Consider the following 25,516-nt stretch of genomic DNA (forward strand, 5'->3'; position numbering starts at 1 on the left):
ACATATTTCATGCTGATGTGCAAAGGGATGCGAAACTGCAATGAGGTCACTACTTCTGCCAATTTAATTCTGGTTTGATTTAACAGGATGCAGATGGACAGTTCTTACACATCACCCCCGGTGAATAGAAATTAGATAATACATGGAAAATTATATCAAGATGGATAGTCTATAGCAGATTATGTGGTAGGACCTGTGGGTAGAGTTTACAAGTGTCTACAAGTGCTGCATGTGTACACTAAAGAAAATCCTGTTGTTTTTACGATATCTGGCAGTAACAGTATGTTACTGTAAATAAACCTTGGTTTAACAGTACACTCTGTCTGTCTGTGTTGGTCCTCTGTTTTCTGTCACAAAGCGCAACCCACAACATCACCCTCCCCTCTGTTCTTAAGATAGGAGGTTATCTTTCCAAGTTAAGCCAGAAAGGACAACCAAACAAATATTCATAAAAGTACGATAGATGTTCTCCATACATAGGGAACCCGCAAAATAATTGATGCTTTCAAAAATATTAGTTTTTGATAGCATGATAGATGGATTGGTCAAGTTGACCAATGTTGCTATTTCAGACAAAATATGACTTAATTTCCTATGTAAATACCATTACACAATGCTTTTGATCCATTTTGATGTGATTTTTATAGAATTTCACCATTTTCTACCGTCAAAGCCTAATGTTGCATTTTTGCTGATTCCAGAAATTCTTTCTACAAACGAAATATATATATATATATTTTTCATAATCAGAGGCCTATTACAAGTATTTCTGAAGGGTAATAATTTTTGTTTCCTAATTTGGATCTATGCTTGGGTCTCGCAGGGTTAAAGATTTATAATACATACAGCTTTGAAAGTTCCTCATTTTCCAAAGACACAGTCAGTCAGACACAGTTGCAGTTGAATAGGACATACATACACAACACACTTCTTATTTGATCCTCCCTACTACTCTATCTGTTGGCAAAAAAGGTAAGGTTGTTTAATAATGTCATAATAAATGTATAGGTGTCACACCCTGGCCTTAGTTATCTTTGTTTTCATTAGTATTTTAGTTAGGTCAGGGTGTGACATGGGTTAGTATGTGTTTTTGTATTGTCTAGTGTGGTTTGTATGGTTGAGGGGGTTTCATAGAGTAGATGGGGTTGCAGCTCTCCTTGCCCCAGCCAGGCTTGCCCCTGCCCGTCGAATACTTCAGCATCTCTGGGATGAACGCTCGAAGCTGGGCCTGTGTCATCTTGTCCACAGAGACGGGGATGCCGTCAATGGTGAGGGGGGGCAGCTCAGAGGTTAGTTCCCCCCCGGGGGGTGCGTGCTCGGCCAGGGCATTCTCCAGGTCCTCCAGGATCATGCCCTTGTACTTCCTCACCACATTCTCCAGCGGCGCAGCACCAAACACCTTGAACAAAGCGTTGGGTTTGGAGGGAGAGATGCACAGAACGATGGCCTGTTGGCCAACTCTGGTGGTGTACTCATCCAGGGTGGCTCGCAATTCTAAACACCTACACTGAACACAACCCCATCTACTCTATGAAACCCCCTCAACCATACAAACCACACTAGACAATACAAAAACACATACTAACCCATGTCACACCCTGACCTAACTAAAATACTAATGAAAACAAAGATAACTAAGGCCAGGGTGTGACAATAGGAGTGAACACTTATTTACTGATCAAAATAGCTACAGTATTATTGATTATACTCGGTAACACTTTACATTATGGTGCCCTTAATACTCAAATATATATATATTTTGGTAATTGATTGGAACATTTTACTGTGTGGTTATTCCTGTAAGTACACAGTGTAATAAGTATAGTAATCACTCATTGTTACACTGTGCTTGCCCTGTACTTACAGCAGTAACCCTAACCCTTACCCTAACCCTAAGTACAGGGTAAGTCCAGTGTAACAACGAGTAACTACAATACTTGTTACACTACCGGAACAATTACACAGCAATAAAGGCACTGGAATGTAAAATGTAACCGTTAAAGAGGAATTTACAGTGTGTTAGCACCATCGAATCTTATTACAATCTGTGCATATACACCCTCGGGAAGAATATGATGCATTTGTTTACATTTTGTGACAAGCAAGCGTAAAGATGTTCATGTTTTCATCCATTCATAGAATGTTTGGAAATGACGTAGAGTCAGGTATTTGTAAAAATTCTATATTTATACGAGTGGGAAAGTGGGCGTGCGTTTGGGCAATTAATAGACACTTCCTTAAATAAAAACACTGGACACAGACCGCTGCGCCATAACCAATCAGAGCTATACGGGCGTGTGCCATTCACTTTGATATTGCACTGCACTGGACTGTGTGTTTACAGGCAGCAGCACAGCACGACTTTGGTTAGATCGTTGTTTTGAAAGCAGTAGCACACAGCAGTAGTCACAAAAGAAACCTGAATGGTTTTCTGCAAATATATAAATACCACAGGAGTCTTACTTTTGGGAACTTTACAGTCCTATTGATCAATCAGCCAACAGGTACGCTCTTAGAAAAAAAGGTGTTAAGTAGAACCATACAGGGTTCTTTGGTTTGTCCCCGTAGGGGAACCCTTTTTGGTGCTGGCTAGAACCCTTTGCAGACGGATCTAGAACCCTCTATATAGGGTTCTTCAAAGAAACCACTGTATATGGTTCTACCTGGAACCCTCTATGAAGGGTCCTGCTGAGAACCCTGTTATCTTCTACCGAGAACCATTCTATCCCTCTATGAATGGTTCACCAGTCTTATTAGCCTGTAAAATGTTATTATTTATGACAATTTATTGCATATATCATAAGGCCTTTCTTTGAGGGCCTAGCTATACCCAAACACAGTGGTGTTAGGAATCTCCTGGTTTACAAGCCACATTAGGCCTGCAAGTCATAATATGCTGGCTTGCAAAGGGATGTGTAATTCCTATTGGAATCCAGCCAAAGTAAGGCTATCCATCAAGTGGAATTTCTAATCACCCGCAACCGGCATTCAGAATGACTAACAGGGTAGGGAATACTGAGACTAGCTCAATCATCTAAACTGGAACAACCATCTCAGTAACGGGTGCAATAAATCCAGTAGAGTTTAGAAAACACTATGTTACTTACCTTTGTGTGGCATAAAATGTATCAACCAATCAATGTACATGCAAAAACACAGAAATTACAGTTAAACAAACAATTCTGAAAATCTCCCTGCAAATAGAACATGCTGGGAAATTGTATATATGGTTCTATGTAGAACCCTTCTTGCCTTCCAAAGAATCCTTCTTGCCTTCCAATTAATCATCAAACAACCCTTACTTTCAAAAACGGTTCCTACAATTTTATATGTTCTAGGTAGAACCCTTTGCCTTACAAAGAACCCTTGTCTTCCGAAAACGGTTCTACTGATCAAAATGGTTCTTGGTAGAACCCTATCCCTCCGCAAACAACCCTTTTGGAATCCCGGAACGTCACAGATGTTCACCCAAAGTTGCCAGGACGTTGTGTCATGGTCCCCTGGAGGTTTTGTCTAGTTCCCGGTTTGTTCCGGAGATATCCCCAAGGATTATAGGATGTTTTTAGATTCTGTCATTGTCTCCTGGATATTTTTGTTTAGTTCCCGGCTTGTTCCGGGGACGTCACCTGATGGTCGCAAAGACCTGACGGTCCCCCCCCTCCCCCACAACAAAATGTTCTACCCATTTTCATAACCACTTCTTACTGTTGCCAAGCCCATCAAAGCCCTGATTGGTGAACCACTGATCCATTCACAGCTCTTTGTCTGTTGGCAATGTTAGGAATACTCCCACACAGTGCTTGCAGCATACAGTGTTTTCAATTTACATACATTACACACTTTGACATACATGAATACATTGTGTGTTTATTTACAGTAATTATTATTCAACCTTTCCTGATCTGAACTCACGCCCTCTTGGTTCATGGCATTCCGATCTTTCGGCAACGCCACCATGTCTGACTCAATGACTGATTTCTCCTGTATTCCTACACTTAGTACTTCAAAGTAAATCTCAGCTCTGTTAAAAATACACTGAAGGAAAACTATTATATTCATCATAGTTGTCACGACTTCAACCGAGGCAGGCTCTCCTTCCCGTTCGGGTGGCGCTCGGCGGTCGTCGTCACCGGCCTACTAGCTGCTACTGACTCTTTTTCCTCCCCCTCCTTATGTGTTTATGTGTATCACCTGGTTTGAGGGAATTGGCAATCAGGGTGGCTTTATTAGTCAGCCAGCCTGTCTGCTTCTTTGTGCGGGATTGTTCGTCTGTTTCTTTGGATTTCGGGAGTGGTTCGTGTTTGTGTAATGGTTTTGTCTTCATGTTTGAAGACAGGTGTTTATTTGACACCCAGTAGTCCGGTTTGGACATTTTTGGTTTACGGGTTGGGAATTAAACTCAACGTATTGAAGCTCTGCTGTTCCTGCGTCTGATTCCACACACACCCCGACACCTAGAGCGTTACAATAGTGATTCAGGAGCAAAATTCAAACATAATAATACCAACATTAAAAAACTCCCAAATTGCTGAAATAAGTACATTAAATCAATGATGACAGAATAGTCAGATTAACTATTTTGCTAAGTTTATTTATCTAACCTTTATTTAACTAGACAAGTCAGTTAAGAACAAATTGTTATTTACAATGACGGCCTACCCCGGCCAAACCCTAACCCAGATGATGCTGGGCAAATTGTGCGCTGCCCTATGGGACTCCCAATCACGGCCGGTTGTGATACTGCCTGGAATTAAACCAGGGTCTGTAGTGACGCCTCTAGCACTGAGTGCCTTAGACCGCTGCGCCACTCCGGAGCAGAGATTTATTATAGGTAATGAATATGTAGGGGACTTCTGAGCATTCTACAGACTTTGTGGGGCAGCAGAAAGATCAGCAACTGCAAATCCAGAGGTTATGAGTTCAAATCTCATGGTCCAGTTTCACATTTTTTTTATCTGGATCAGAATGATCCGGATTCTGTAATCCGCTTTTTTGCAATCCAGGATCAGATTGACTGGCTGTTTTTGAGCTGTTTTTTCTGTGAATTGAATAGATTTAAATGTTACAATTGGGTTTTTCAAAATTGAAATGTTTTATTCTGATCCTCCAGATAGGGATCAGGATTTGGTAATCCAATCTGACCTTTAATCAGGATTAAATGTTGTTTTTGCATTTTTCAAAACTCAAAGGTGGTGATTAGGATAGTTTTGAGGCCGAAAATCAGGACTACCTTGATCCCATTCTAATCCAGATTCATCAATTTGAAAAACTGGCCCCTGATGACTGGTAAAGCTAATGTCTTGAGAACATTTTACAAACGTCCTAACATGGTCCTCAATGACGTCCTGGTAACTTGCAGGGAACTCAGCAGCACAGAGGAGGTCGTTCACTACCTTTACCAAGGCAGTTTCAGTGCTATGCATAGGCCAGAAGGCCAACTGGAGGGGTTCGAAAGTTCATGAGAGGCCCTGTGTTGTTGGATTTGTGATGCTACCACCCACTCAAGCACTTTGCATTCATTAGCCTCATACAAATCATCCTGATCTCGCGAGCTCACATTCTGTTTCGCTACACGGACCCGAATGTGAGCTCACGAGATCACAATGGTTTGTACGAGGCTATATGATTTGGGCCAATGTGTCGTATGGAGGTTACTACAGTTCCACTGTGATGCCTGGAAGTTTTGGAGTTCTAACCCCTGTTTGTTTTTTTACATTGACATCTGTCAAATCAAGTTCCATTTCCTGTAGTACACGATCAGCTCCTTTGTTGAGGGAGAGGTTGTTGTCCTGGCACCACACTGCCAGGTCTCTGATCCCCTACCTAATATTCATTCTTGTTGTCGTTGGTGATCAGGCCACCCCCCCTGTTGTGTCGTCAGTAAACTTAATGATGGTGTTGGAGTTGTGCGCAGTCACGAGTCGTGGGGGATTAGGGAGTACAGGAGAGGACTAAGCATGCACCCCTGAGGTGCCCATGTGTTGAGGGTCAGCATGGTGGATGTGTTGTCGCCTACCCTCACCACCTAGGGGTGGCCCGTCAGGAAGTCCAGGATCCAGTTACAGAGGGAGGTGTTCAGTTCCAGGGTCCTGAGCTTAGTGATGAGCTTGGAGGGCACTATGGTGTTGAACGCTGAGCTGTAGTCAATGAAGAGTATTCTCGCATAGGTGTTCTTCTTGTCCAGGTTGGAGAGGGCAGTGTGGAGTGCAATAGAGATTGCGTCATCTGTGGATCTGTTGGTGCGGTATGCGAATTGGAGATGGTTCAGGGTGTCTGGGATGATGTTGATGTGAGCCATGACCAGCCTTTCAAAGCATTTCATGGCTACAGAAATGAATGCTACAAGGCGATAGTGACTTAGACAGGTTACTTGAAGAGAGCAGGCAAGAAGAGTGTCAGGTGTCCGACCCCATAGCAACCACCTGATTCTGGCAACCTAGCTGTGGCCTGGTCACAGAGGTCACTGGGAGTTTGGGCAGACAGTTTATGACCCCCTAGTCTCTCTGGCAGCGTCAGGGGATGGGTGGAGCAAGTCTCACAGGCAGGGGGAATCCGTAACAGGTCTACCTCTATACCATGAATAAATGCCACACAGTGGATGTTGACTGTAAAAAAAGAAACCCATAATTTCACATGCAGAGGTAATACAAGCTAATAACTGTGTTATTCCCTCTGCTCCTCCCTGACAGAGACATGGCTGGCGCTTTAAGATTCCTCCTCAGTGGCTGTCTGCTGCAAGGTGGGTGGCTGTGGGAGTTGGGATCACTGGCCAAGATCAGGGGTGAAAGTAATGTGGTACGGTCCAGTATGGCGTCCAGGCAAAATAAATAGTGGAGGTACGCCGTACCGGTAGAACATGAGCCTATCACAATAATAAATAAAAAATATCATAAAAAGTAGGCTATTACACTATTATTTATCATTATCGCATGTCAGAGGCATGAAACATTTGTGAATTTACTTGAAAACGTGTGGTACAGCCTACGCTCCAAAATGTGGTGTGGTTCGAGTGGGTGAAGGTGCTCGGGTATAGCCTAGTAAAGGAGTCATTTGAATTGTTTCAGATGATGAAATCAGATGAAAACATCATGACTGGTTGTGTTTGTGACATAAATAAAGGTAATACATTTTAAAAGTTAAATGACAAATCTTTACGACTTTACGCCCACAGAGATCCTATTGAATTAACATGGATTCTAGAACAAATTCTATGATTAGGCCCATGTTAATGCACACATAAGAGGTCCTGTACCGGGAAGAAATTAAACCTTCTTTCCCCGCTGGCTAAGATGATATGTGCAGCAGCAATGTGTGGTAATAATAATTAATTAGTTCTTGATACACACTCACACTCTACCAAATGTCCAATGTTGATCATAAATATAAAAATTCAAATAAAGTGTCACCCAGCTGGAAAAATGGATTTACAGAGAAAGCTGGTGCTGAAATACAGTACATCTAAAATGCTGTCTTTGTTGAATTGAATGAGTCACATCGAACTCTATAAAGACTTGTGCTGTTGTGTGTGTGTTTTAGGTGTTCTCTGTGCAGATTGGACAGCCTTGATGCCTCAGAGTATAAAGGCTCTGAAGGGATCATGTGTGCGCATTCCTTGCTCATTTACACTTGGTTCCTTGAAGTCAGTGGACTATAATCCCTGCCTAAAAACGCACTCATGTAATGCCATTTGGACGAGAGGTGGAACAGATAAGACAAACATAGTAGGCTCCAGTCCATCTGGGAACTTGAACCAGAAAGACTGTACTACAATCCTGGACAACAAGCCTACTGGTGACACGTATTACTTCAGACTAGAATGTGGCAATTGTGTCAAGTTTAATTTTGGCACACCTGTTCAAATCAATATCGCAGGTAGGACACATAGCTATCCAATCAAACTGAATTATTGACCACACATGATTCTATACACTTTACCTCGACAAAACTACATGAAATTGTATTTAACGTATTTGTATGTTCTAGACTTTGTTTTCACATCTTATTGAACAATTGATTGATTATCATTGATAGTGGGTGTGTTTGTTCCTTATTGTTTCATTGAGCTAGTAACGTGTCTTTCTATTCTAGACACTCCCCCCACACCCACTCTAACCCCAGCTACAGTGGAAGTGAGGGACGGGACCTCAGTGAGTTTGATCTGCTCTGCTGCAGCCCCATGTCCCTCACTCCCTCCAACTCTGACATGGAGCCCCAGTCTGGGTCGAAGTGAGGAGGGACTACAGGAGAATCAGGATAAAACTCAAGTCAAGACCTCTTCTCTGACCTTCACTGCTTCATACCTCCGCCATGAACAGAAAATCTCCTGCACTGCTCTCTACAAACAACAAGATGGCAAGAATGTCAAGTCACCTGAAACTACTCTGACCGTTACGGTTCTATGTAAGATCATTTGGACTTTATTTCCACCTCATATTAGCACCAGTTGGTTGGTTTTATTTCAGTCAAACATGAATAACATTGTGTGCACTTTCTCTAAGTTTCTCCCAAGAACACCTCAGTGTCAGTCAGTCCCTCTGGTCCAGTGGTAGAGGGCAGCTCCATGGCTCTGACCTGCAGCAGCAATGCCAACCCAGCAGTGAGCTACACCTGGTACAGAGTCAATGGAGTTCAGGTGACAACAGTGGGGTCTAGCAGAATGCTAACTATCCAGGTGTCTGCAGACAACAGTCAGTTCTACTGTGAAGCCAGAAATGACCATGGAAGCCAGAACTCCTCTGTCATTCAACTAGATTTGCCATGTAAGTCCTTGCAATATCTCAGTAGCAATGGGTGCAATGGTGGCACCACTAAATTCACTTGTTTCAAACATTGTCCCTGTTTTTCAGATCCTCCCATGTATACCTCAGTGTTAGTCAGTCCCTCTGGTCCAGTGGTAGAGGGCAGCTCTGTGACTCTGACCTGCAGCAGCAATGCCAACCCAGCAGTGGGGAGCTACACCTGGTACAGAGTCAATGGAGTTCAGGTGACATCAATAGGAGATGGAGAGAAACATCAGACCCAGGTGTACACAGATCAAAGAAAGTTCTACTGTGAGGCCAGAAATGTCCATGGAACACAGAACTCATCCGTCTTTGAACTGGATGTAATGTGTAAGTATACAATGAAACTATGGATGGGCGCGAGTATTTGAGTACTCAGGTACTCGATTCAAGGTTTGTATTTGTTTACTGTAATCAAATGTAAGTACTCAAAGTGTACAAATGCAACTATTTAGCTGGTTAAATTGATAAGCACTGACATTTCAACTCTAAGATGTGTTTGATGTTTAGAGAATACAGTATGTCAAATGCAGTGAAAATATGTTCCGTTTGTTTTTCAGTTGTGTAAAGAATAACCAGCACAACCAGCACAACCAGTACAACTCACATTTATTTTTATGAGAGTACTCAAACACTGATATTTTTTCAAATGCCCATCCATATTAAATACAAGTATTGAAGATTTCTTTGCAATCACTTTGTACAGTTGAAGTCGGGAGTTTACATACACCTCAGCCAAATAGATTTACACTCAGTTTTCACATTTCCTGACATTTAATCCTAGCAAAAATTCCCTCTTAGGTCAGTTAGGATCAACACTTTATTTTAAGAATGTGAAATGTCAGAATAATAGTAGAGAGAATGATTTATTTCAGCCTTCAATTCTTTCATCACATTCCCAGTGGGTCAGAAGTTTACATACACTCAATTAGTATTTGGATACATTGCCTTTAAATTGTTTAACTTGGGTCAAACGTTTCGGGTAGCCTTCCACAACCTTCCCACAATAAGTTGTGTGAATTTTGGCCCATTCCTCCTGACAGAGCTGGTGTAACTGAGTCGGGTTTGTAGGCCTCCTTGCTTGCACACGCTTTTTCATTTCTGCCCACAAATTTTCTATAGGATTCAGGTCAGGGCTTTGTGATGGCCACTCCAATACCTTGACTTTGTTGTCTTTAAGCCATTTTAAGCCAAGTATGCTTGGGGTCATTGTCCATTTGGAAGACCCATTTGCGACCAAGCTTTAACTTCCTGACGGATGTCTTGAGATGTTGCTTCAATATATCCACATAATGTTCCTGCCTCATGATGCCATCTATTTTGTGAAGTGCACCAGTCCCTCCTGCAGCAAAGCACCCCCACAACATGATGCTGCCACCCTGTGCTTCACGGTTGGGATGGTGTTCTTCGGCTTGCAAGCCTCCCCCTTTTTCCTCCAAACATAACGATGGTCATTATGTCCAAAAAGTTATATTTTCGGTTCTTCAGACCAGAGGACATTTCTCCAAAAATGATGATCTTTGTCCCCATGTGCAGTTGCAAACCGTAGTCTGGCTTTTTATGGCGGTTTGGAGCAGTGGCTTCTTCCTTGCTGAGCGGCCTTTCAGGTTATGTCCATATAGGACTCGTTTTACTGTGGATATTGATACTTTTGTACCTGTTTCCTCCAGCATCTTCACATGGTCCTTTGCTGTTGTTCTGGGATTGATTTGCACTTTTCTCACCAAAGTACCTTCATCTCTAGGAGACAGAACGCGTCTCCTTCCTGAGCGGTATGGCGGCTGCGTGGTCCCATGGTGTTTATCCTTGCATACTATTGTTTGTACAGATGAACGTGGTACCTTCAGGTATTTGGAAATTGCTCCCAAGGATCAACCAGACTTGTGGAGGTCTACAATTTGTTTTCTGAGGTCTTGGAAGATTTTTTTTGATTTTCCCATGATGTCAAGCAAAGAGGCACTGAGTTTGAAGGTAGGCCTTGAAATACACCCACAGGTACACCTCCAAATGACTCAAATGACTCATTGACTCAATTGACTCAATTAGCCTATCAGAATATTCTAAAGCCATGACATCATTTTCTGGAATTTTCCAAGCTGTTTAAAGGCACAGTCAACTTAGTGTATGTAAACTTCTGACCCACTGGAATTATGATACAGTGAATTATAAGTTAAATAATCTGTTTGTAAACAATTGTTGGAAAAATTACTTGTGTCATGTACAAAGTAGATGTCTAACCGACTTGCCAAAACTATAGTTTGTTAACAAGAAATTTGTAGAGTGGTTGAAAAACGAGTTTTAATGACTCCAACCTAAGTGTATGTAAACTTCTGACTTCAACTGTATATATATATATACATATTCATATTTTTTTTCTTTAGACTCCCCAAAGAACACCTCAGTGTCAGTCAGTCCCTCTGGTTCAGTGATAGAGGGCAGCTCTGTGACTCTGACCTGCAACAGCAATGCCAACCCAGCAGTGAAGACCTACACCTGGTACACAATCAGGGGAGGTCGGGGGACACCAGTGAAGAATATGCCAGAGCTAACTGTCCAGGTGTTGACAGATAACAGCATGTTCTACTGTGAGGCCAAAAATGACCATGGAATCCAGAAATCATCTGCCTTTCAACTAGATATGATGTGTAAGTACACAATAAAATAAATGTGTATAATATTTTTGCGCTATACACACACAAATAATTGTTCTATATAGTGCCAAATAAGAGTTATTTGGCTTGTAACCATAGCGGATCCTTTTTTGGTGATATATATATATATACACACAAAAATAAGCTTCTATAAATAACCATGCTCATAAGGTTCTAAATGGAACCTCTGTGGTGATAAAAATAATAATTTCCTAAGGTTCTATAAAGAATCTTAAATAAAAGGTTCTGAAGAGCACTAAAACAGGGTTCCGCTATGGTAACAACCCTTTTGGGGGCTATATAGTACCCTTTATTCCTGTTTTTTTTTTTATAGAATCTTTATGGACAATAGTTTTATAAAGATACTTCCTCGGTCTCAAAGGTTCTTTGTAGATCTTTTTGAAGAACCATACAGGGTTCATTATTTTGTTTAACCATATTACATTGTTAAAGGTCCAATGCAGCCATTTTTACCTCAATATCATATAATTTCTGAGTAGCAATTAAGTACCTAACTGGGATTGTTTTAAATTCAAATTTGTCAAAAAGAAACCAAAATATCTTCTTAGCTGTCACGTTCCTGACCTATTTATGTTCGTTTTTGTGTGTTAGTTGGTCAGGACGTGAGGTTGGGTGGGCATTCTATGTTATCTGTTTCTATGTTGGTTTTGGTTTGCCTGGTATGGCTCTTGATTAGAGGCAGGTGGTTTGCGTTTGCCTCTAATTAAGAGTCATATTTAGGTAGGGCATTCTCACTGTTTGTTTGTGGGTGATTGTCTCCTGTGTCGTGTCGATGTATGTACCATACGGGACTGTTTGGCTGTTCGTTTTCGTTTCGATGTCGTCTGTTTCCTGTCCGTGAGTTTACGTGTAGTTATGTAAGTTTATGTTCAGGTTTCGTCAACGTCGTTTTGTTATTTTGTAGTTTGAAAGTGTTTTGTTTCGTTTCGTGTTGCCATCGTCGTATTTATAATAAAGATGGCTTATTTCCCAAAGCCTGCGTTTTGGTCTGAGGATCCTTCTCTCCTCACCTCTTCCGAGGATGAGGAGAGCGACAGCCGTTACAGAATCACCCACCAACACGCTAAGACCAAGCGGCAAAGGGAAACTAAACGGAGTAAGGGACAGGAGAGAAAGGAGCAATGGACATGGGACGATGTTTTGGATGGAAAGGGTGTCTACACATGGGAGGAGATCCTAGCTGGTAGAGATCGCCTCCCATGGGATCAGCTGGAGGCACTGAGGAGAGCGGAGGCTACCGGAGAGAGGAACCGGAGCTATGAGGGAACGCGTCTGGCACGGAAGCCAAAAAAGCCCGTAAGTAATTCCCAAAAATTTCTTGGGGGGGGGCTAGGAGATAGTGGGCCAAGGGCAGGTAGGAGACCTGCGCCCACTTCCCAGGCTTACCGTGGAGAGCGGGAGTACGGGCAGGCGCCGTGTTACGCAGTAGAGCGCACGGTGTCTCCTGTACGAGTGCATAGCCCAGTGCGGGTTATTCCACCTCCCCGCACTGGGAGGGCTAGATTGGGTATTGAGCCAGGTGTCATGAGGCCGGCTCAACGCGTCTGGTCTCCAGTGCGTCTCCTCGGGCCGGCATACATGGCACCTGCCTTACGCATGGTTTCCCCGGTTCGCCTACATAGCCCGGTGCGGGTTATTCCACCTCCCCGCACTGGTCGGGCAACCGGGAGCATTCAACCAGGTAAGGTTGGGCAAGCTCAATGCTCAAGAGTGCCAGTACGCCTCCACGGTCCGGTATTTCCGGCACCACCTCCCCGCCCCAGCCTAGTACCTACAGTGTCTACACTACGCACTAGGCTACCAGTGCGTATCCTGAGCCCTGTTCCTCCTCCACGCACTCTCCCTGTAGTGCGTGTATCTAGCCCGGTGCCTCCAGTTCCGGCCCCACGCACTAAGCTACCTGTGCGTCTCCAGAGCCCTGAACCCACTGTATCTTCTCCCCCTACTAATCCTGATGTGCTTGTCCTCAGCCCGGTGTCACCAGTGCCGGTACCACGCATCAGGGATAGAGTAGGCTTTGAGAATACAGTGTGCCCTGTCCCTGCTCCCCGCACTAGTAGGAAGGTGCTTATCATTAGCACGGTGCCTCCAGTTCCGGCACCACGCACCAGGTCTACAGTGCGCCGTATCCGGCCAGAGCCATCCGTCTCACCAGCGCCATCTGAGCCATCCGTCTCCCCAGCGCCATCTGAGCCATCCGTCTCCCCAGCGCCATCTGAGCCATCCGTCTCCCCAGCGCCATCTGAGCCATCCGTCTCCCCAGCGCCATCTGAGCCATCCGTCTCCCCAGCGCCGTCTGAGCCATCCGTCTGCCAGGAGCCTGCAAAGCCGCCCGTCTGCCATGAGCCTGCAAAGCCGCCCGTCTGCCATGAGCCTACAGAGCCGTCAGCCAGACAGGAGCCGCTAGAGCCGTCAGCCAGACAGGAGCCGCCAGAGCCGCCAACCAGACAGGATCTGCCAGAGCCGCCAACCAGACAGGATCTGCCAGAGCCGCCAACCAGACAGGATCTGCCAGAGCCGCCAACCAGACAGGATCTGCCAGAGCCGCCAACCAGACAGGATCTGCCAGAGCCGCCAACCAGACAGGATCTGCCAGAGCCGCCAACCAGACAGGATCTGCCAGAGCCGCCAACCAGACAGGATCTGCCAGAGCCGCCAACCAGACAGGATCTGCCAGAGCCGCCAGCGAGCCATGAGCAGCCAGAGCCGCCAGCGAGCCATGAGCAGCCAGAGCCGTCAGAGAGCCATGAGCAGCCAGAGCCGTCAGAGAGCCATGAGCAGCCAGAGCCGTCAGAGCGCCATGAGCGTCGAGAGCCGTCAGCCTGCCATGAGCGTCGAGAGCCGTCAGCCTGCCATGAGCGTCGAGAGCCGTCAGCCTGCCATGAGCGTCGAGAGCCGTCAGCCTGCCATGAGCGTCGAGAGCCGTCAGCCTGCCATGAGCGTCGAGAGCCGTCAGCCAGCCATGAGCGTCGAGAGCCGTCAGCCAGCCATGAGCATCGAGATTCGTCAGTCAGCCATGAGCTGCCCTTCAGCCTGAAAAGGCTGGATACCCAGAACTGCCCATCAGTCCAGAGCTGTCTCTCTGTCCGGAGCTGCCTTTCAGTCCGGAGTTGCCCCTCTATCCTAATCTCCCTCTCTATCTTCATCTATCTCTATATTCTTATCTATCCCTCTTTCTTGATTTATTTCTCTGTCCCGGTGTTGTCCCTATTAGATATGTTGTTAAGGGGATTTTGTGGGGGTCAAAAGAGGGTGGACATTCTTGGAGGGAGGAAGTTAGGATGGATTATGGTGGGGTGGGAACCGCGCCCCGAGCCTGAGCCACCACCGTGGTTAGATGCCCACCCAGACCCTCCCCTAGACTTTGTGCTGGTGCGTCCGGAGTTCGCACCTTGTGGGGGGGGTACTGTCACGTTCCTGACCTATTTATGTTCGTTTTTGTGTGTTAGTTGGTCAGGACGTGAGGTTGGGTGGGCATTCTATGTTATCTGTTTCTATGTTGGTTTTGGTTTGCCTGGTATGGCTCTTGATTAGAGGCAGGTGGTTTGCGTTTGCCTCTAATTAAGAGTCATATTTAGGTAGGGCATTCTCACTGTTTGTTTGTGGGTGATTGTCTCCTGTGTCGTGTCGATGTATGTACCATACGGGACTGTTTGGCTGTTCGTTTTCGTTTCGATGTCGTCTGTTTCCTGTCCGTGAGTTTACGTGTAGTTATGTAAGTTTATGTTCAGGTTTCGTCAACGTCGTTTTGTTATTTTGTAGTTTGAAAGTGTTTTGTTTCGTTTCGTGTTGCCATCGTCGTATTTATAATAAAGATGGCTTATTTCCCAAAGCCTGCGTTTTGGTCTGAGGATCCTTCTCTCCTCACCTCTTCCGAGGATGAGGAGAGCGACAGCCGTTACATTAGCAGAACAATTTCTCTGTCACCAGGCAGGCCAAAATTCCATCCCACCAAAACAGGCGGAAATTTCAGACCAACTTTTCAAACAGCTGTTACGTTAAAAGGGAGTTATCATAAGTTTTTACAATTTCACAGTATTATTCCAACCTCATGGTGTGGAAATATACACTGAGTGTACAAAACATTAAGAACACCTGCTCTTTCCATGACGTAGACTGACCAGGTGATTCCAGGTGAAAGCTATGGTCCCGTATTGATGTCACTTGTTAAATCCACTTCAATCAGTGTAGATGAAGGGGAGGAGACAGTTTAAAGAAGGATTTTTAAGCCTTGAGACAATTGACACATGGATTGTGTATGTGCTTCATTCAAAGGGTGATTGGGCAAGACAAAATATTTTAGTGCCTTTGAACGGGGTATGGCAGTAGGTGCCAGGCGCACTGGTTTGTGTCAAGATCTGTAACCCTGCTGTGTTTTTCATGCTCAACAGTTTCCCGTGTGTATCAAGAATTGTCCACCAACCAAAGGACATCCAGCCATCTTGTCAGAACTGTGGGACGCTTTTGACACTTTGTAGAGTCCATGGCCCGACGAATTGAGGCTGTTCTGACGGCAAAAGGAGACAGGGACGGGGGGTGCAACTCAATATTAAGAAGGTGTTCCTAATGTTTGATATAAATCAGTTTATATGAAACACAGGAATACCTATTTTTGACAGCACTGGGCTTTTCAAATTCTTTAGGTGTTATAATTGTGTTAATTGACAAATTGAATCAGGTGTGCCAGCTCTAGAACAGCTGGAGACATCTGAGGTGAGAATTGTTCTCAGTGGAGTGAAGGCCATACAGGAGTATTTCACAAGACACTGTGACTGACCATAGTCATAATGATGATGATTAAGCAGAACACAAAAAGATAAGATGAACTGGAATGACACTCTCACTCGTGGTTGCACAAGAAGAGCTGTGAGCAAACCACATCCCAAAGTATTTGAATGAGGCACCGCCCCTTACATTTAAATTATCACTAAGAGAGGAAATAACTCTTTTCGGATTTGCAAAGAATCAATGAAGAGCCAAAGGCTTCTTTGGGCCATCACCCTTCCAAAATAACCCTGGAGGAACCCTATTTTCTAAGTGTGTCGCCAGTATCATAACACACACCATGTTTACTTTTTTCTTTCAGTAGCTGTTGTTTCTTTCCCACAGACCCTCCCAAGAACACCTCAGTGTCAGTCAGTCCCTCTGATTCAGTGTTAGAGGGCAGCTCTGTGAGTCTGACCTGCAACAGTGACGCCAACCCAGCAGTGAGCTACACCTGGTACAGAGTCAATGGAGTTCAGGTGACATCAATAGGACATGGAGACAACCATCAGACCCAGGTGTACACAGATCACAGACAGTTTTACTGTGGTGCCACAAATGACCATGGCTCTAAGAACTCATCAGTCATTGAACTGGATGTATTGTGTAAGTATAATTCTGGAACTATTGTTTGTACTCAATTTTAGTTGTGAGGATAGCACCAAGTTTTACAACTCTTTTTTCCCCCAGCCTTTTTACTGTTTTTACACCTGTCTCTTCAGATCCTCCCAAGAACACCGCAGTGTCAGTCAGTCCCTCTGGTTCAGTGGTAGAGGGCAGCTTTGTGACTCTGACCTGCAGCAGCAATGCCAACCCAGCAGTGAAAAACTACACCTGGTACAGAGTCAATGGAGGCCCAGGGACACAAATTGCTAATGAAAAAGAGTTAAAAACGGAAGCATCTATAGACAACCACCAGTTCTACTGTCAGGCCAGAAATGACCATGGGACAAAGAACTCATCAATCATTCTACTGAATGTGATATGTAAGTACAACATTAAAACATACTGGAACCTCAAGTAATAACTTATTAAACAAAAAAAAAACAGGTAGAACATTTTAATTGCATATTTTTTGTTGTTTTTCAGACCCACCAAAGAACACCTCAGTGTCAGTCAGTCCCTCTAGTTCAGCAATAGAGGGCAGCTCTGTGACTCTGACCTGCAGCAGCAATGCCAACCCCCCAGTGGGGAGCTACACCTGGTACAGAGTCAATCGAGAACAGGTCACAGAATTGGGATCTAGCAGAATGCTAACTATCAAGGTACCAGCAGACAACAGCCAGTTCTATTGTGAGACCAGAAATCGTCTTGGATACCAGAACTCATCTGTCACTCAACTAGATGGGATGTGTAAGTGCAAAATAAAAACAAAGGTACCCAATATTTTAGCACTATTGCTAGTGTCATAACACACTCTAAACTACCTGTTTCCGTACAATATGCTTCTTCACTTCTTCAGATCCTCCCAAGAACACCTCCTTGTCTGTCAGTCCCTCTGGTTCAGTGGTAGAGGGCAGCTCTGTGACTCTGACCTGCAGCAGCAATGCCAACCCAGCAGTGAAGACCTACACCTGGTACAGAGTCAATGGGAATGAGGGAGTCATTGTAGGATCTGGACAGAGCTTCACCTTCAATAAGATTGCTATCAATGATAGTGGGCGGTACTATTGCGAAGCAGAGAATAAGCATGGAGTGGACAACTCAACAACTACTAACATAGATGTGACATGTAAGTTGTTACACTTCCATATCCTGTGAACATACTTTAAAGGGGCAGTGCAGTCAAAAACATGATTTAAAAAAAATGATATTTCCAAGCACTGAGGTCCTACTAACACTCTGAAATTGTGGAAACGATGCCCTTTTTATGTAAGTGCTTAAAATTAAAAAATAAAATGCCTGGAATTTCAGCCTATTCAGGTGGGATGGAGTTTTTGGCCCACAGCATGTCATCATAATCTGATCTAATTATTCTGACCAATGACCAGTCATCTTTTATTTGTATACAGTATGTATCCTCCTACTTTAAAGTGGTAATTGGGTAGGATCTATAGAGTCTGGACCAGTGGTTCCCAAACTTTTTCACTCAGGCCCCCTTCCAGCATTGGGAAATATCTCTTCCCCCGCGCGCACACAAAACTATTTCTATGGGCACAAGCACTGTTCATGACTGTTCACACCCCTCTTGTTGATGGAGAGAGAATTTAGCAGGTTTAAAGCATATTTCCTGCAATTCTACACATTCTGTCATTGAGTGCAGAGAACATTTTGCAGTTTTAAAGCAACGTTTCTTGCAAGTCTATACATTTTGCCATGTCTAATGTGTATTCATGTGATATTTGAGCGTCACAAACATTACAACAAAATCTATGAGCTAAAAAACCTTGCTAAAAAGAAAAGAGGCTGACATGGGCTACTTGATTTGGACATTTCTGACAAGTTACAAATAGCTCTCCAAGGTATGAAATGACTGACATGACAAGAAGAAAACTGATGGTTCACTACCAAATTACGAAAATGCACCTTGTGCATTCTATTATTACAACTTCCAAGTGTAAGTTGAAAGCCGAACTGAGTTCCTTTAAACGCGTTCCATGACTTATGAAATATTATACAATGGGTGGGTCTAATCCTGAATGCTGATTGGTTAAAACCCCATTCCAGCCGGTGTCTATTCCATAAGTTACCACCAGCTAAATCTATTACCTTAAAATGCCTATTTACTCTGTTCCATCTGACTGCACAATCCACTGTCTCATCAACCCAGCCAGGCACTTTAAAAACTTGATCCTCACTATAAAAAGCATATTGACATTCTCTCACATTTCTTTTAGACTAACATTTAGTTTTCAACAGAGGACATTTGTATAAACCTTGCTGTCTGTCTCTCTGACATTTGCAACATTGTTTCAATATTAAAATTAAATCTCCAGATGTCCCATAGTAATGAACATGTCGGGATGAGACAGACAGGCAGGCAGCTTTTCTCAGCCAGTCAAAATCACGAATAACATAATTTTTAATTTTTATGGATATAAAGAACTATCAATAGAAAACATGTAAACATCATTTTTATGGATATAAAGAACTATCAATAGAAAACATGTAAAACAAAACAATGTGTAATTAGGTTGCTGTCTGTCCAGATTCCGTTGAATAGGATTGTGTTAGCTGTGTTGCTGGCTAGCTCCTCTGAACAAGTGTCCTGACGAGAGACCACATTTTCATTGCCAGGCGAAGTCGCGCCTCATTAGCTCATTGTTATGGATGTATCCAAATGATGTCACTAGAAAACAGCTTAAACAAATGCAAATGCGGCTACTTTGCTGTTATGCTGGTTACACTGTTTGACGTGACTGTCATTGAGCCGTATTTGGCTAGCTAGCAAGCAAGGGATAAGAACGTTGCCAGCCAATTATGGCAATGGAACATTTAGAACCAACGACTGGGTCGCATCCATAGATACAGAACAAAAAGACTGAACGACTGGGTTGCGTCTCTGGCATCCGAACCGATAGAACGAACAACCAGCCGGCTTGGATAGCAACCCTAGGTTTGTGTCGGGACTATGTCTTCTGGAAGGATGAAATAGTATTAATAAATTCATAAAAATAATGTTTTTAATTAAAATATGTAAATCATTATTTGAATATGTTGGTGTCCCATTGTATAAAAGTGATAATGCCCTCGAATGCCGGTGTTTGGAGGATATATTGCTACAGTTTGCCTGCCTTCAACTTCGTCTCGGCCCTAACAACACCGTGCCAATATATCCTCCAAACACCGGCTTCTCTGGCATTATCACTTAATCGAACAACAGATATATGTCACGATCGTCGTCAAGGAAATGACCGGACCAAGGTGCAGCGTGGTAAGCGTACATTCTTTTATTTTTGAATGTCGCCAACAAAAACAATAAACAACAAAACGAACATGAAGCTCTGTAAGGCTATACATGCCACTAACAAAGACAACAACCCACAAATGAGAAAAGGAAAAAAGGCTGCCTAAGTCTGATTCCCAATCAGAGACAACGATAGACAGCTGTCCCTGATTGAGAATCATACCCGGCCAAAAACAAAGAACCAGAAAGCATAGACTTTCCCCCCCGAGTCACACCCTGACCAAACAAACATAGAGAATAAAACGATCTCTACGGTCAGGGCGTGACAGTACCCCCCCAAAGGTGCGGACTCTGGCCGCAAACCTGACACTATAGGGGAGGGTGCGGGTGGGCATCTATCTTGGTGGCGACTCCGGTGCGGGAAGAAAGCCCCGTTCCACCTCTGGCTCCCCCCACTTTGGTGGCGCCTCTGGTGCGGGGACCCTCGTCGCCGACCCCGGACTGGGGACCCTCTCGGCAGGCCCCGGACTGGGGACCCTCACCGCAGGCCCCAGACTGGGGACCCTCTCCGCAGGCCCCGGACTGGGGACCCTCGCTGCAGGCCCCGGACTGGGAACCCTCGCTGCAGGCCCCGGACTGGGGACCCTCTCTGCAGGCCCCGGACTGGCCCGTGGAGCAGGCACAGGACTCACCAGGCTGGGGAGACCTACTGGAGGCCTGGTTCTTGGAGCAGGCACAGGACTCACCAGGCTAGGGGGACATACTGGAGGCCTGGTTCTTGGAGCAGGCACAGGACTCACCAGGCTGGGGAGACACACTGGAGGCCTGGTTCTTGGAGCAGGCACAGGTCGAACCGGGCTGTGGGGGAGCACTGGAGATCTGGTGCTTAAAGCTGGCACCACTCGTCCTGGCTGAATGCCCACTTTGGCCCGGCACGTGCGGAGCGCAGGCACATGACACACTGGGCTGTGACAGCGCACCGGGGACACAGTGCGCAGAGCCGGCGCAGGATGCCCTGGGCCGAAGAGGCGCACCGGAGACCAGGAGCGCTGTGCTGGCACAATCCGTCCTGGCTGAATGCCCACTCTAGCACGACACATGCAGAGAGCTGGCTCAGAGCGCACCGGGCTGTGAACGCGCACTGGAGACACCGTGCGCTTCACCGCATAACACAGTGCCTGACCAGTACCACGCTCCCTACCGTGAGCTAGCTCCGCTAGATCCCTTTCCTTCCAGAATGTCTTCCCATGTTCACTCTGTCTGCTCCTCCCGGCCACGCCGCTTGGTCCGTTGTGGTGGGACAAAACAAACATAGAGAATAAAAGGATCTCTACGGTCAGGGCGTGACAATATAACATTTCACTGCATCATTTGTTTTGTTTTTCAGATCCTCCAAAAAACAGCTCAGTATCAGTCAGTCCCTCTAGTTCAGTAATAGAGGGCAGCTCTGTGACTCTGACCTGCAGCAGCAATGCCAACCCACCAGTGGGGAGCTACACCTGGTACAGAGTAAATCGAGAACAGGTCACAGAAGTGGGATCTAGCAGAATGCTAACTATCAAGGTACCAGCAGACAACAGCCAGTTCTATTGTGAGACCAGAAATCGTCTTGGATCCCAGAACTCATCTGTCACTCAACTAGATGGGATGTGTAAGTGCAAAATAAAAACAAATATACCCAATATTTTAGCACTATGGCTAGTGTCATAACACACTCTAAACTACCTGTTTCCATACAATATGCTTCTTCACTTCTTCAGATCCTCCCAAGAACACCTCATTGTCTGTCAGTCCCTCTGGTTCAGTGGTAGAGGGCAGCTCTGTGACTCTGACCTGCAGCAGCAATGCCAACCCAGCAGTGAAGACCTACACCTGGTACAGAGTCAATGGGAATGAGGGAGTCATTGTAGGATCTGGACAGAGCTTCACCTTCAATAAGATTGCTATCAATGATAGTGGGCGGTACTATTGCGAAGCAGAGAATAAGCATGGGGTGGACAACTCAACAACTACTAACATAGATGTGACATGTAAGTTGTTACACTTCCAAGTCCTGTGAACATACTTTAAAGGGGCAGTGCAGTCAAAAACATGTTCTGTAAAAAAAGATATGATATTTCCACGCACTCGGGTTAAAATAACACTCTGAAATTGTGAAAATGATGCCCTTTTAGTGTAAGAGCAAAAATATATAAATATACACTACCGTTCAAAAGTTTAGGGCCATTTAGAAATGTCCTTGTTTTTGGGAGAAAAGCTACTTTTTTGTCCATTAAAATAACATCAAATTGATCAGAAATACAGTCTAGACATTGTTAATGTTGTAAATGACTATTGTAGCTGGAAACAGCTGATTTAAAAAAATGAAATATCTACATAGGCGTACAGAGGTCCATTATCAGCAACCATCACTCCTGTGTTCCAATGGCACATTGTGTTAGCCAATCCAAGTTTATAATTTTAAAAGGCTAATTGATCATTAGAAAACCCTTTTGCAATCATGTTAGCACAGCTGAAAACAAGGACATTTCTAAGTGACTCCAAACTTTTGAACGGTAGTGTATATGTTTTGCATTTCAGCATGTTCAGGTGGGATGGAGTTTTTGGCCCACAGCATGACATCACAATCTGATTTATTCTCACCAATGTCTAGTCATCTTTTATTTGCATGTGTATCCTCCTACTTTTAAGTCTAGACCAGGGGTTCCCAAACTTTTTCACTCAGGAGAACGCTACCTGCCCGAATGCATAGTGCAAACTGTAAAGTTTGGTGGAGGAGAAATAATGGTCTGGGGCAGTTTTTCATGGTTCGGGCTACGCCCCTTAGTTTCAGTGAATGGAAATCTTAACACTACAGCATAAAATGACATTCTAGACGATTCTGTGCTTCCAACTTTGTGGAAACAGTTTGGGGAAGGCCCTTTCCTGTTTCATCATGACAATCCCCCGTGCACAAAGCGAGGTCTATACAGAAATGGTTTGTCGAGATAGGTGTGGAAGAACTTGACTGGCCTGCACATAGCTTTGACCTCAACCCCATCGAACACCTTTGGGATCAATTGGAATGCCGACTGCGAGCCAGGCCTAATTGCCCAACAGCAGTGCCCCACCTCACTAATGCTCTTGTGGCTGAATAGAAGGAAGTCCCCGCAGCAATGTTCCAACATCTAGTGGAACGCCTTCGCAGAGAGAGTGAAGACTGCTAAAGCTGCAAAGGGGGGACCAACTCCATATTGATGCCCATGATTTTGGAATGAGATGTTCGAGGAGCAGGTGTCCACTTGAGCCAGCTGGTTCAAGTGGGGACTCTTCCAGCTGAGGAATAAGTTTCACACATACCGATGTGCTAAATTCACACCTCAAAATTACTCAACAGCAACCCCAGCTTTGAGCTGAGCTCAACTGTAGATCTGAGTCACTAGGAACTACTGTAATGGACGTCACACTGCTTGCTTAGCGAGTACTGTTTCCATCTGATTCAGCTCACACCGAGCCTGATCTCAATACAGTTTTCTGTTCCCAAAACTAGAATCTGTTATGAACAGAGTGCAGTAAGTTTTGTAGATGTGACCCTTGGTCAAAGTTTATAAAAGTTGTGTTGTTTACAAGGACGGCAATGGCAAATTGAGTTATTGCACACGCACACTTCACAGCGAAAGCGTTCCCTAACGGAAATATGAAAATACATGCTAGAACCCGTCAATAGGATCTCGCTAGCTCTTGCTTGGCTCTGCCCACCTCCTTGCTCGTTCTACCCACTATGCTTAATTTTCTCCCTTTGAAAACGACATAGATGAACTACCTCGGGTTAGTAATAAATATTTTTTTCTTAACTGTCTTCCTCCTCTGTTGTCTGTAGTTGCTCCAAAGATCCTGCCCTCCTCTCGCTGCATCAGAACTGCTGATCAGATCAACTGTACCTGTGAGAGTCATGGGAACCCCTCTCCCAAAGTGGAGTGGCGATTGGCTGGACACCCTGTCAATCACTTTACTAACACTGTCATCAGAGAGCCAATGGGCAGCACAGGCCTGAGAAGCTCCCTCACCACCCACCAATCACAGGAGGAGGACACGCCCACTCTGGTCTGCCTCAGCACCAACTCTGTAGGATCTTCCAGCCTCCAGTTCTGTACTCAATGCCTGGGGTATCACCAGGGGCTGGGCAAAAGCACTGAAGTTCTTGAGGGTAAGTGCTTTATGTTATCAAATGCCGTACATATACTTTGTGCAGCATTTGGTGTTTTTCTGCAGTAAAAGCGATTTGGATCTGGTCAAAACATAATTGTACAGTATTTGTACTTTGAAATACACAAACCATAAGGGGGTTGGACACCATAATTGACTGCAATAATGATCTTGATAACCTTGATAACAACTTTTGTAAGTCTATCGATTAAAGCTTTTTCTGTTCTCCCCTAGGTCAAGTTTCCTTGCCAATCTTCATCACTGCAATATTTGTTTCGGCATTAATGACAGCACTGATATGTGCTTTACTGTATCTCCGAAGGTAAGGTCATCACTCTTTTAATGTTCTGGAAATACTGCACATATTTGTGTCTTTATACTTTTTGTGCTTTACATTAACTTAGTTCCTGATTCTGAAGTGTACACTTATTAATAGCTATCTGATTTGACCAGTTTCTTGTATGATGATTTCACAGGGTTAGGGATCCTTGTTTTAAGGTACTCAGAGGTCATTACAAATATTACAACAGTGATGTGAGGATGAACCTAGTTCCGACCAGTGGTGAGAGGACACAGGTAAGCATCATCAGATTCATCCTGGAAATATGTTGATAATGAAATTACAAAAAATAATCTGTTAAATGTCCATAAATGTATGTTATTGCAGGATCCTCCTGCGCCAGAAGAAGATATATATGCCAACAGCATGATACCGAGTCAGGCCAGGAGACAGGGACGCAAACAAAACCTAGAGGCCCCCAATCCGGGTCCTAAACCCCTGCCTTCCTCCAAAGCCATCTCTGAGACAGACCGAACCAGCCTGCCCAGTCCTATCGCTGACACTGCTATAGATCCAGGAGAAGGCACTGCAAAGAAGGAGGGGGATGATGTGTTTTATTCCAGTGTGATTTGGAAGAAGAAGAAGTGGATGAAGAAGAACAATGAGGGGTCCGTGGACGGGGCAAGGGAGGCGTCTAGCGGTTCCTACCTGGAGGAAGAAAGGTGTGTGCTGGGAAATGTAGGCAGACACAGAATAAGTAAGGTACTGGAGATGGATCACCTGCAGTTTCTCTAGTTTTTCATGACTATAATGTAGGCCTATTGTACTTTCACAAAGATATATTGCTCTTAATGAAAATATAACGATGTTCTTTTCACCACAAAACAAATAAAAACATGAAATGTCCACCTTATTGTTCTTTATTGTAGCCTAATGTAATTGTTCACAGCATTATGATGACCTACGTTCTGTATAACCTTTAATGTTT

General features: G+C 44.4%; 1 protein-coding gene across 3 annotated transcripts; it reads left to right on the forward strand.

Moving 5' to 3' along the window:
* The first annotated feature begins 883 nt into the window (after positions 1 to 883).
* Positions 884 to 25,434, forward strand: LOC139573838 (vascular cell adhesion protein 1-like). 3 transcript variants are annotated; one of them, XM_071397746.1, is made up of 18 exons: positions 906 to 972; positions 6,690 to 6,739; positions 7,065 to 7,119; positions 7,537 to 7,872; positions 8,089 to 8,400; positions 8,499 to 8,759; positions 8,847 to 9,110; positions 11,162 to 11,425; positions 16,562 to 16,822; positions 16,939 to 17,202; positions 17,306 to 17,569; positions 17,679 to 17,948; positions 21,451 to 21,714; positions 21,824 to 22,093; positions 23,923 to 24,249; positions 24,483 to 24,570; positions 24,725 to 24,824; positions 24,916 to 25,434. In XM_071397746.1, exons 3-18 carry the CDS (start codon positions 7,065 to 7,067, stop codon positions 25,321 to 25,323), a joined length of 4,008 nt encoding a protein of 1,335 aa, XP_071253847.1. In that variant the 5' UTR covers positions 906 to 972; positions 6,690 to 6,739; the 3' UTR covers positions 25,324 to 25,434. The 3 variants fall into 3 exon arrangements, with proteins under 3 accessions (XP_071253849.1, XP_071253850.1, XP_071253847.1); XM_071397748.1 differs by lacking the exon at positions 7,065 to 7,119 and having other exon boundaries at positions 884 to 972; XM_071397749.1 differs by lacking the exons at positions 7,065 to 7,119; positions 7,537 to 7,872 and having other exon boundaries at positions 884 to 972.
* The last annotated feature ends 82 nt before the right edge of the window (positions 25,435 to 25,516 follow it).

Source organism: Salvelinus alpinus, chromosome 4, assembly GCF_045679555.1.
Source record: "Salvelinus alpinus chromosome 4, SLU_Salpinus.1, whole genome shotgun sequence".
NCBI classification, from domain to species: Eukaryota; Metazoa; Chordata; class Actinopteri; order Salmoniformes; family Salmonidae; genus Salvelinus; species Salvelinus alpinus.